Below are 13,266 nucleotides of genomic sequence, written 5' to 3' on the forward strand. Positions count from 1 at the left end.
TTTCCCTAAGACATAGAATCATAGAATCATAGAATATCAGGGTTGGAAGGGACCCCAGAAGGTCATCTAGTCCAACCCCCTGCTCAAAGCAGGACCAATTCCCAGTTAAATCATCCCAGCCAGGGCTTTGTCAAGCCTGACCTTAAAAACCTCTAAGGAAGGAGATTCTACCACCTCCCTAGGTAACGCATTCCAGTGTTTCACCACCCTCTTAGTGAAAAAGTTTTTCCTAATATCCAATCTAAACCTCCCCCACTGCAACTTGAGACCATTACTCCTTGTTCTGTCATCGGCTACCATTGAGAACAGTCTAGAGCCATCCTCTTTGGAACCCCCTTTCAGGTAGTTGAAAGCAGCTATCAAATCCCCCCTCATTCTTCTCTTCTGCAGGCTAAACAATCCCAGCTCCCTCAGCCTCTCCTCATAACTCATGTGTTCCAGTCCCCTAATCATTTTTGTTGCCCTTCGCTGGACTCTCTCCAATTTATCCACATCCTTCTTGAAGTGTGGGGCCCAAAACTGGACACAGTACTCCAGATGAGGCCTCACCAATGTCGAATAGAGGGGAACGATCACGTCCCTCGATCTGCTCGCTATGCCCCTACTTATACATCCCAAAATGCCATTGGCCTTCTTGGCAACAAGGGCACACTGCTGACTCATATCCAGCTTCTCGTCCACTGTCACCCCTAGGTCCTTTTCCGCAGAACTGCTGCCTAGCCATTCGGTCCCTAGTCTGTAGCTGTGCATTGGGTTCTTCCGTCCTAAGTGCAGGACCCTGCACTTATCCTTATTGACCTCATCAGATTTCTTTTGGCCCAATCCTCCAATTTGTCTAGGTCCTTCTGTATCCTATCCCTCCCCTCCAGCGTATCTACCACTCCTCCCAGTTTAGTATCATCCGCAAATTTGCTGAGAGTGCAATCCACACCATCCTCCAGATCATTTATGAAGATATTGAACAAAACCGGCCCCAGGACCGACCCTTGGGGCATTCCACTTGATACCGGCTGCCAACTAGACATGGAGCCATTGATCACTACCCGTTGAGCCCGACAATCTAGCCAGCTTTCTACCCACCTTATAGTGCATTCATCCAGCCCATACTTCCTTAACTTGCTGACAAGAATACTGTGGAAGACCGTGTCTTCCCCCGTTCGCCACGAGTTTTCATCTGATCACTGGTAGCATTCAAGCTGGAGCCCCAGGGGTATAAATGAGAAGGGACAGTTGGCTGAGTGTTCTCTGTGGGACAGGGCAACACACATGTTTTCGGGGGTCTGAGGCGGGTGCTTCCTACCAACTCTTCATCCCTGGGGAGAGGGGGATGAGAGGACAGCAAGTCCTGTCCTCACAACTCCACCCCAATAGCATTCCTGTTCCATGGGCCTGGGCCTGTCTTCCCACTCCAGACATTGTGACCTGGCACACAGAGTTTCAGCATCATTCAGGTTTAGCCTGGCTGCCCCTTCATCATGAACACCTAAGGAGGTTTAGGTTGGATATTAGGAAAAACTTTTTCACTAGGAGGGTGGTGAAACACTGGAATGCGTTGCCTAGGGAGGTGGTAGAATCTCCTTCCTTAGAAGTTTTCAAGGTCAGGCTTGACAAAGCCCTGGCTGGGATGCTTTAATTGGGGATTGGTCCTGCTTTGAGCAGGGGGTTGGACTAGATGACCTCCTGAGGTCCCTTCCAACCCTGATATTCTATGATTCTATGATTCTATGAAGGGCCAAATCTGAGTGGCGTTGTGATCCCGTGCTCCAGGTCACAACGCTACTCACTCATACTTGATCAAACCACCACTCTGTCATGAGAGCACAGCATGGCACTGTGACCCCGCGCACCAGGTAACAACATCACTTGGTTTGGGGGTCCCCTCAAATGGAGGGCCCAAGGCAAACTGCTTTTTTTTCTTCCCACTCCCTTCCACATGGCCCTGCTGTGGAGGACCTGTGACTTTTACATTCACTCCCTGCTCCTGATCTGAATGAGGCCAAATCTGATGGCCTCAAGAGCATGCTGCAAAGCTCATCTCTCACTCCCCCCGCCCCCCGCACCTCCCAGGCATCTGAAACCAGGGGAGAATTGGGAGGGTCATGAATTTTAGGAGTGGGAGGATAGTTACCCTTTGAATTTGGCTGGTTTCCTTTGCCTGGGTTCTGTGCACTTGAGTTATATTGAAGTGTTGTTTGATGTGGGTACTTTATTGTTAAGTCTGGACTAACCAGAGGGTATGGATAGTTGCCATTTTTACTGTATGCGTAATTTCAAATAAATAAATGTATTTGGGTGGCAGGTACATGTGTGATCTCTCTTGGTTTATATTCTAAAACTATTTTTCAATGGAATAGAAAGTTTACTGTGCAGGATTTCTATTCTATTGTATTCTATTCTTATACCATGCCCACCACTGTGGTATCTGAATGCCATTAACTATTCCTGCTGCCTATTCACCACTTTAAACATTTTTTAGGATATTGTTAGGGGGTTAAAGACTGTTGCCAATTCAGATTTGTTCCAGTTCATTAGTGACTGAAAGTCATTACCATCTGACGAATGTTCCATGGGCCAACTGACATGTTGGTAGTCTCGGTCCAGTTCCTAGTGGACAGATGTCCATCTCTCTCTCTCTCTCTGTCCCCCCTCCCAAAAAAACAAAACAAAAAAAAAACAACACATCACTATCTTTGGCAACCTTGCTGAAAGTCTCAGCAAAGCGTACGAGGACTGGCTAAACATGTGACATGAACAATTCTTTTGTTCCTAATGGGAGTCCCTATAGAACAGAAGAATGGGTGATGTACATTCCCAGGGATGGGCAAGGAAGCATGATCTGCTTCTCCCCTTAATGTAATGTATGTACGTTATCTGGACTGAGAGTGTGCTCATTCTCCAAAGCCATCAATATGACACTTGTCACAAGCAACACATTCACTTAAAAAAATAAATAAGAACATGCTATCCTGTGCTGACAGTATTAGTCCTTGCACAGTCTCTGCCCCAAGAAGGTGACAAACGCAGAGATGAACAAATGGACAAAATGACTGGGGAGGTGTGTAACATGTGAACAAGGTAGTCCAGATGGAATTGTCCATGGCCATATATTAGTTGAATAAATGTTTTAGAGTTTTCAATGGTAAAATGTATAGAATATCCCAGAGTATTAACAGACTAGGCATAATCAGCCAGTTTTTTATAGGCATCATGCAAGAAGTAATCCTTTGGGAGGGATTTTTTTATGTTCTTCATTAATAAATATTTGTAAAATACTTTAAGATCTTTTCATGGGAAGAGAGAAAAAGGGGTGACAAGGCAGAGCACTAGAAAATTACTTTAGAGAACAGTTCCTAGCAGCATGGTACATTCTGAGGTATCCCTGAGCTTATGAGTGGCACTAAGGACCCATATAAGCGACAGCAGTGAGATTGAAAGAGAATTTCCTGGAGTAGGAACGATGGATTCTGGACTGGCCAGATGTCCTTTCTTGGACTGGTGCGCTGTGAAGAATTTCACATTCTGGTCAAAACCAAATGCTTCTCATCTGGTTATGAGGCATAGTCATGAAAATTTTTACACAGCTCTCGATCAGATCACTTTTGCTCATTGAAGATCACCTGTTTGCTTTTTTGCAAATGAGGGATGTTGTCCTGGTGAAGGTCCAGTTTGTGTAATTTTGCTTATTTGCAGCATCAATCAGATCAGTTAATCTGAGCTCTATTACCTTGATTGTGGTGTATTGTTGAGGGACCTTCTACACTGTTAGACAGCTGTCACCTTAGGATGGCTGCATTTTAGCAGTTTGAAATGAATCATGCATATAATTTGTACATTAGTTCACAATATTTTTAAAGTACTTTAGGAGCCTTCAGGGTGAAAAATGATATCTTTCTGTCTGTCTGGTATAGCACCTGTCACTGCAGTATTTGGGAGCCTAAAAATGTACAATTTTTAATTTTAGAATGTAGCATAAAACAACATTTTTATTGAAATTGCATGTTCCTGTAATTTTATTGTCAAAAAATCTTTCCTAAACATTTCTTCTCCTCTTTTGCTTCCCACATCCCTCACTTATTTATTTATTTGTACACTTCAAAATCTATGAAAAAGTTGGGAAATACACATTGAAAACTTATAAAAACAAAAGCTAAGTCTGGAGGTCCTTTGTCAGTACTATCCCCCTCAGTTTTTCCTGAGAACTGATTAAAACTTGACTAATAGCCTTAGATTTTGTACCTATATCAGTGAAATGTGATGGCATGAGACTGTAACTAGTATAACCAACTCAAAGCACTGACAATTTATGAGTTAGGCTGCCCAAAAAGCATGTGATTGGCTTCAAAATCATGAGATTTTTTTTTAAAGTATTAAGTTTTGGGTGCTTTTTAGTTGCCATCTAGTCTCTCAGACTTTAAGGTTCATTTCTAGAGTTGAGCAAATAATTGAGATTTTGATTCAGTGGCCAAACCGAAAATCCAAAATGGGAATTTTTCATGTTTTCTCAACAAAATGAGAAAACAAATTAAAGAAAAAAGGTCAGTTCAAATGAAATGTTTCAAACATCATTTTGAAACATTTCAAAATGTGACAGTTTGTTTCAAAACAAAATGTTGAAGCCGTTAATTAGAAAATGACACAACGGGCCATTTAGACTATTAAAAAAAATCTTCCTTTGTCATTTGGATTAAACTATTTTTTAATAATTTTGGTCTGGTGAATTTATTAGTCAACAGAAAAAGTTTGCCCAGCTCTAATTTACTCACTTCATATTTTCAAGCTTTGTTCTGCAACCATGGGGACTAGAAACTTACTTTTTATCTAAATGCAGCCTCTTGACTCCAGCAGCTGGGGCTTTAGAGAAAACATCAAATATCATGAGACCCATCATTAAATCACAAGAGTTGGTAACATATGAATACAGGCATACAGCAACAAACTTGTGGTGTCTTTGTTTTCAGCATGCTGCACTTGAACATTTCTAACTGCTCCGTGTATGCAGAGACAGCAGCCAGTTTTACTCTTTCTGATTTTGTTGTTCTCCTCAATGTAAAATAAAAGTAAACCGGACTGAAATGATATGGTGGCTCTCTGCATTTGGAAAACCACTCCACTAACAGATAGACGAAGAATGTCAGCTCATTTCTGTTAGGGGGCTTATTCCTTCACCCACTTACTTCCCTGGTCCTTCTCACATGAACAGAGAGCAACAATACCCGAAGTCCAAAGGTGCAAACAATTCGATGTTTATTGGGGTGAACTTCCAGCAAGCATGATTCCAGTTTCCTTCCTTAGTATCCTCCTTCCCAGCTCTGACACCACAGAGACTTACACCTGTGTCCCTGTTCCGATTCCTGCCCTTAGCCAAGCATGATTCCAACTTCCTTACTCCCATTCCCTGTTCCCATTTCCCCCTTTAGCAAAACATGATTCCAATTTTCTTACCCCCATTCCCTGTTCCCATCTCACACACACACACACACACACACACACACACACACACACACACACACACGCCCATGCCCATGCCCATGCCCACGCCCATCTCACACACCCCCATGCCCATGCCCACCCCCACCCACGCCCCAGTCACTTCCTCATTGACTACAGATTATATAGTAAAACTTGAGTTCTGCTTAGCTATACCTTAACCAATCATTTTCCTGAAATTTAACTAACCAATCCTAACATATTGTAACATGATTATGTAACCAATTATATCCCACCACCTCAATTAGTTTACACCCAGCAAAATTAATTATACAGCAGACAGGAACAATCACAGAACCAGACAGAGATTATACAGACAAACAACAGCAAAGTGGGAACTATAATGACAAAACAATACAGAAGTGAGGATTTCACATCCCAGCTATTGATAAGTGAGTTCTTGCCAGACAGGATGCTATCAAACTAAGTTTCCTTTTACATTTTCTAGGCACTTCCCTTTCTCTGGAGGTGATAGGAATACAATCCTGTCCTGATAGTGCCTAACAGCCCAATAGCACCTTATTTCAATGTGACTAGTTTGGAATGTGAGGATGTGACCGTTCGCTTCCCAGCTTATGGCTGCCTCTGCTGCTTAGCCAAAGGCCTGAGCCTAAGAACAGGACCTCAGACTGTCACAGTAAGAGAAGGCCCTTACACCAGCAGACAGTGGTTTTGATTCTTTCTTTTATACCTCTATCACTAGCCAAGTGATAAGAATACACCTAAATTCTTAGAGTATAGGCCTTTACAGACAGGCCTGAATATCTATATCCTAACAATTTCAGACACTGAGCCTCACACCGTCTAGTGGTAAGAATGTTGATTATTAACCATTGATCATTATTGACCTGTTTTGGATTTGATTAATGAATTAAGCTTCACAACATGCTCGAAAATAGCAGATGCTATTATCCCCATTTTACAGATTGAAAAATAAGATACAAAGAGATATTTCTCAAGGAACAGAGGGCAGAGCTTGGGGATAAATACAGAGGTGAGTAAATATAGTAAAAAAGTATTTGCAGAATCATTTGTTTGAATAAAAAAGCACAAGTCTGCTATGCTGGCATTCACAAGCATCTTTTTAATTAAGACTTAGATTGTAAACTCTCTGGACCGGGGCCATCTTTTTGTTCTGTGTTGCAGCACCCAGCACAATTGAACCCCAGTCTTTGACTGGGATCTGTAATCACTACTGCAGTACAAATAATAAATGTTCATAATCATTATGAGCAGGTGGAGATAACTGCTTATATGACCCATAGAGGAGGGGCATCGGCGCTTGCCACCTATTAATTCTGGAGGGAGGGCTGCAATGGGGAACAACCTCCCCTCAGTGGAGTTCAGGCTGTGGTGTGAGTAGCATTGCCATCTCTGAGGAATATAAAGGGATATCAGGGATGATCCTGAGCCCATAAAACCAGAGAGCTAGCTGTGTGTTCTGAGCCCCCTGATTAGGGTGACCAGGTGTCCTGATTTTATAGGGACAGTTCTGATTTGGGGGGCTTTTTCTTATATAGGCACCTATTACCTGCCATCCCCGTCCCGATTTTTTCCACTTGCTGTCTGGTCACCCGACCACTAATGGACTTTCCAGGACAGGGATAGCTCAGTGGTTTGAGCACTGGCCTGCCAAACCCAGGGTTGTGAGTTCAATTCTTAAGGGGGCCGTTTAGGGATCTAGAGCAAAAATTGGGGATTGGTCCTGCTTTGAGCAGGGGGTTGGACTAGATGATCTCCTGAGGTCCCATCCAACCCTGATATTTGATGAGTCTATAACAGCTACCTAAAAAAAGGGGAATACCTGGACTGGTGGCAACTCTAGGTGTGAGACAAAGGCAGAAGCCCCTTTGATTTTGAATGGGGGCAAGAGCCACAGCCAGGAGCCCTTTCCAAGGGCATGTGGCAGGCTACAGAAGAGGGGAGAACCAGATGGAGGGGATCCCCTGGGGGGGTGAGGAAGATGGAGAAACCGAGGGTGCTTGGGACATCCCTCTCCCCCCCAAGTCAGGCAGGGTGACCTGGCAGAACCCGCAGAGCCGCTGCCGCTGGGGCACAAAATCCAGGGCATTTGGGACAGTCGTGAACCCATCAAAGCAGACGGCGGAGTGTGCACTGAGCCCCCTGCAGATCTCCCAGGACAGCTATCTCAATAGCGGGGAAGCCTGGGAAAACCTGGACAGGTGACACTCCTGGTCACAACAGGGAGCAGCCACCTTGGTTGTAATACTATGGGGACAGCCACCTAGGCTGGGCAGGCGCAAGGAGACGGCCTTCTGGGCGTCAGCAGTGGGGGAAGGAGGGGAACACCATCTTGCTTTCCAATCCCACAGGGGCAGCCATCTTAGCGAAGCCATTGGTGGGCGCGGCCATCTTGGTTATGGCGCTCCCTGGGGGCGGCCATCTTTGTAAAGAACTAACGCGGGGGCTGTGGCAGCTCTCCCGGCCGGCGGCGCCGGCGTCCCCCTAAGCAAGATGGCGGCGGGGCATGCTGGGATTGGCAGAGCCGCCGGGGTTAGGGGTCGGAGGTACTGAGTGAGGCTCCGGCGGCTGCAGCGGGCCGGGGGAGCCTCTGGAGCCGCCATGGGGGAGGCCGAGAAGTTCTATTACGTCTATAGCTGCGACCTGGACATCAACGTGCAGCTGAAGATGTGAGTGAGGAGGGGGGGGGCGGCCGGGCGAGGGGGGCAGCGCTCGCCCCTCCCCCCCCGCTGGGGGGGCGGCGGAGGACTCGGGGCCACCCTCCACCCCCGGCTGGGAGGGGACTCGGGGCGCCCCCCCTCCCCCCGGCTGAGGGGGAGGTGGGATCTTTCCTTGCGGGGGTGGTGGGCGAGGGGGGCCCCTCAGGAAGGGAGGGGGGCGCAGCCCATCTTGGAGACGGTGGGGGCTGTGGGGGAAGGGCTGGGTTAGGGCTCCCCTCTCGGGGTGCGGGGTGGGAGGGGGGGAGAGCTGGGCCCGCGGTTTGCCCTGTCCCAGCCGGGGTCGGGACGGGGCAATGGAGGGAGCTGGGATGGGCCCATGGCCCTGCATCTCCAAAGGGGGCTCTCTGTTCATCCATAGGGGGCCTGGGCCTGGCTTCGGGCCCGATCGCAGTGTCCCCTGCAGTGGAGCTGGGAGCCCCAGGGCCTTGCCTTGTGGGTCTCTCAGCTGGGGCAGTCATGCTCAGCCTGCTCAGTTGCACCTTCAGGGTCGCACAGCTGCAGCAGGGTTGGTTGTCCGGCGCTTCTGGGTACTAGCCGCTGGCTCAAAACTGTCCGGTTACCTTCCAAAAACCGGAGACACGTTTCTTTGGGGTTAGGTCTTAACCTGGTAAAAGCGCTGTCTGAACAGGTCAGCTGATAAAGGTGCATTATTGGCTTAATGCTACTATGCCGGATAACCTGCTTGTATTACAATTAAGACTTAATATTAGAAGGGGGAGAAAATCTGGTAACCAACATAATAACTCCACCTCCACGAGAGGCATAGCACTTATGTCGGTGTGGTTAGGGCAACGCAGTGTCTGTGTCGACACTGCCTTACTCCCCTTGGCTGTTGGCTGTCATTTTTGTCAGTTTCATGGCTGCCTCTGGCTCAGAGCAGCAATGTGGGGCTCACAGGGCCAGCTAAAACTGACAAGAATGTCAGTTTCACAGCTAGTAGGCTCCTTGCTGTGAAAATGAGCAGGCGCTGGGCTCACAGCTGTCCCCCCACCCCCAGCTGTCAGCCTAGGGGCCACAGCTGGAGTTGTGAGCTTAGGGGCTGAATTTCACAGCAGAGAGTATATCAGCAAGGAAATTGACATTCTTGTCTGTTTCACAGCTCCAGCTGTGAATCCCATGCTGCTGCTATGAAGGGAGGTAGTGGTGAAACTAACAAGAATGTGAATTGCACTGTTCCTAGGCTCCCTATTGTGAAATTGAATCCGCATGGGGGCTCACAGCTCTAGCTGTCAGACTGGGGTGGGTGGTGGGCTCCAGCTGCGAGCCCCAAAATGCCCCACTTCAGTCAGTGCAAGAAACTTCACTGTTTTCTCTGCTAACATGCAACATACATAACATTAAATAATCTATTTTAAAAAAAATAGGCTAAATTCATTGATGCCACTTCACTGAATTTCTGAATCCTTCTCACATAGTTAGATGACATTTCTCTCTGAAAAATAGTAATCCAGCACAATTAATGATTGCAAGACTAAGATAGCCAGTCTCTGTGCTTAATAATTTCAATAAAAATCCCATTCACTCTCCAGTTCTTTCTGTGGACATCTATTATTTAAAATGAAGTTGGCATTATATGACAGTTTCTTTCTTTCTTTTAATTTAGAGGAAGTCTGGAAGGGAAAAGAGAACAGAAGAGTTACAAAGCTGTTTTGGAAGACCCTATGCTGAAGTTCTCAGGATTATACCAGGAGACTTGTTCTGACTTGTATGTAACTTGCCAAGTATTTGCAGAAGGGAAACCTCTTGCTCTTCCAGTTAGGACTTCCTACAAAGCTTTTAGCACTAGATGGAAGTAAGTGACTATATTTCATATACATCTTAAGTATTTGGACATTGAACTACATTAATATATGTTGTGGCTTTTCCAAAATTTACAAATTATAAAAGAGAAACTCTTAATCAATAGTCTGGGGATGTTTTCTTCACATTCTTGATTCTTAATACAGTTAATATTATTTGTATTCTGGTGCCTAGGAATTCCAGTCAGAGCTCCATTGTGCTGAATACAGTACATACATGTAATCAAAAGATACTCTTTACCTCAAAGAGCTTACAGTCCTAACATATGGCTAGAGAACAAGCGGAGAAAAACAAATAAAATGTGAGGAGGTGAGGGATCAGGCAGAGGAACAGCATATGCAGGAAGTTAGGATAGAATATCATAATGGGTCCTTCTGGCTGTAAAATCTCAGCAAAGGCAAGGTTAACAGTGATTTGATTGTTTGGTATAACAAGTAGCATACGTATTCTATTTGCTAGGAAATCTAAGCAGTATATCCCATTGTGGTACAAAGGAAATGTCAAAATGTATCTCCTTTGAAAATCATAACTACATAGTGGAAACTACATCAAGCCAAGCAATTTCCATTTGCTAACGGGGAAAAGGGCAGAAATCCTCATTTGTGTTCTGCTTGAAATATCTCCTTCAGTGAAACAGTTTTCACCCGTTTAGAGAAGCCAAAAATTCTATATTTCAGATATATTAGGATGTGTAAAATAAAGCTATCTTTGTAATGATCAGTTATAAAGAAAAATGTTATGAGTGACAAATGGTGTTTTGTAATTTTGATTTTTCAGAGTAACACCCCTGGCATTTAAAGTAACTTGACTAACAATAATAATTATTATTAGCTATTTTTGAGGTGTGACTAAAGTGTGTGTTTGTACCTTTTTTCTATTCAGTTGGTTAAGTGTGGCTGAGTTGCATTTTATTTTAGTTTTATTTAACTTTATTTTTTGGTCCGGGCCTGTAAATGTTCATGACAATTTTGCAAGGCTGTTTGTTTCCCATAAACAGAGTTCAGTTATGAATTTTGAATATGTTCTCTTCAGCTGTGGTCCTGCAAACACTTACACATGTGTGTAAGTGTGTACTGGGCCAGAGCCCAAGTGAACATATTCAGCCATATCTTCAAAGTTCAAATATTAGGGAAAAATACCAGTATGGAGTATAAAATAGAACAATTTAAAATATGACGTTCATAACTAACAGCGAGTTTCTCTCCTCAGCTGGAATGAATGGCTAAAATTGCCTGTGAAGTATCCTGACTTGCCCCGTAATGCACAAGTGGCTCTGACAATTTGGGATGTGTATGGGCCAGGTAAAGCAGTTCCGGTAGGGGGAACAACAGTCTCACTCTTTGGAAAATATGGGTATGTTTCTTTTCCTTGCATGGTACCGTAAAATAATAGTTTGAACTGCATTTGTGCACAGTAATAAGAGTCAATGGTCATATTAGGGAGTGATGCGTTGATGTAGCTACATTGCTGCAATGGTATAAAGCAGTGCTTGTACAGAAGTGACTTGCCCTGCTTTACAGTCAGGCAACTGATCTGCCCTGGGGTGTTGCAAAGATGCAGTTATTTTGGTTCAAAAGTCCCTAGAGGAGACAAGCCTTTAGGCTGAAAGTTCTGAAAGCTCTTAAGTTTTAAAATGGCAAGTGCTGAGACCACTTCAAATCATGTACTCCGGTAGGTTCATATATTAGCAACAGTCTGCACTGCATGTTTATATAGGTATGGAAATATGTGCTTAGCCTGAAGTATGAACAGATCATCAACATTTGGCTGGCATGTGCTCTTTAAGTGTTGTAATGACATTGATAGGCACCAGTACACTTGTCTCAACCAGAGTTTATCATAAAATTAGGACTAGTCTTTGGTTTAAAAGGATAAGTAATGAAAAATACCTGTCTATGCAGTATTAGTATAAGGTAAAGCTAATCCAGGAAGAGTGGAATCGTCAAAGGTGCGTAAGGGAACTAGACATCCAATTGTGACTGACAATCAGTGGGAGTTCTGTACCTAATTCCCTTAGGAGTCTGTTAAAAATCCCAGCTGAAATGCAGAGTCCAGCCATGTACGCCAGGAGTCAGGGTTTTGGGTGTGCATTGGTGCGTGGTCTCGCTAGCCTGTGTTGCGCTCATCATCGTGGATTCTGTGCGTGTCTAAAAAATCATGTGAAAATTAAAGAGACCAGGTGGATGAGGTAATATCTTTTATTGGACCAACTTCTGTGGGTGGGAGAGACGAGCTTTCCCGCTTACTCAGAGCTGCTCTTAAGGTCTGGCAAACATGAAAAAGATCTTTGTGTAAGATCCAAATTTGTGTCTCTCACCAACAGAAGTTGATCTAATAAAAGATATTCCCTCACACACCTTGTGTCTCTAATATCCTGGGACTGACATGGCTACAACAACACTACATACAACATATTATGCAAATGGCGTTGAAGGGTTCCATATTTGTCTTTACTGACAGAGCAAACTTGTTCCGTTTACAAGTAAAAAAGATATTTGTTCCTAAGTGCCTGCTCTTCAAAGGCAGCAGCATAATCTGTAAACCAGGCGGCATGCTTACTGCCTCGTGCATCGTGACTGGTAATAAAAATAGAAGGCCAAGTTCTGCCTTCAGTTTACACCTGTGCCACCCATTGACTTTGGGAATTGACAATTTTTTTCACTTACCAGGAATCTTCTTCATTTATTTTTAAACTGTACATGGCACCAAAAATGAAGGCCACCTAAGATACGAGTTACCATGCACTTTGCAGTTCAGTTAAATAATGCATGGCAGTGTGATTCTGATTCTGAAATTTTCGCAAAAGGAATGTGGGAGTACTATCATTGTACTTGGATACTGATGGTTGTGGTATTTTCAGTTTACAAAAGTGATGCTGCATCTGTCTTATAGTATGTTTCGTCAAGGAATGCATGACTTGAAAGTCTGGCCCAATGTAGAAGCTGATGGCTCAGAGCCCACCAAAACTCCTGGGAGGACCAGTAGCACTCTCTCTGAAGATCAGATGAGCCGATTGGCTAAGGTAATGTAACAGTTCTTCAGTTAGGTCTTTAAGGTTGCTTGCATCTATAATCTAGAAGCCAGGAATGGAAGACCTGCTTTGCGTGCCATTTTCTGACATTAGTTATCATGCTTTTAAAGATATTTACCTTCTCATTTAACTATAAGGGATTATTGGTGTGCTGTAGCATTTCTCCATATTAAGCTGTAGATCAAAATATAAAAGTTAATATTTGGCCACATCATACTAAACACCCCAGTCTTCTGTAAGGAATTT

The 13,266-nt window shown here is 44.4% G+C and overlaps 1 protein-coding gene across 7 annotated transcripts in view; it reads left to right on the forward strand.

Moving 5' to 3' along the window:
- Positions 1–7,980: 7,980 nt before the first annotated feature.
- PIK3C3 (phosphatidylinositol 3-kinase catalytic subunit type 3) overlaps positions 7,981–13,266 on the forward strand; it is a 137,258-nt gene continuing 131,972 nt past the window's right edge. For 6 of the 7 annotated variants that reach the window (XR_012158836.2, XM_073343431.2, XM_073343433.2 and 3 more), the window contains exons 1-4: positions 7,981–8,138; positions 9,793–9,981; positions 11,199–11,342; positions 12,882–13,011. Coding sequence is in view for 6 of the 7 variants with exons in the window: in XM_073343431.2 (XP_073199532.1) it covers positions 8,071–8,138; positions 9,793–9,981; positions 11,199–11,342; positions 12,882–13,011 (531 nt within the window). In the remaining variant the exon portion in view is untranslated. Of the gene's footprint in view, positions 8,139–9,792; positions 9,982–11,198; positions 11,343–12,881; positions 13,012–13,266 lie in introns of those variants that run through there. The other variant, XM_073343436.1, reaches the window with a different exon arrangement.

Source organism: Lepidochelys kempii, chromosome 5 (genome assembly GCF_965140285.1).
Source record: "Lepidochelys kempii isolate rLepKem1 chromosome 5, rLepKem1.hap1, whole genome shotgun sequence".
Classification (NCBI taxonomy): Eukaryota; Metazoa; Chordata; order Testudines; family Cheloniidae; genus Lepidochelys; species Lepidochelys kempii.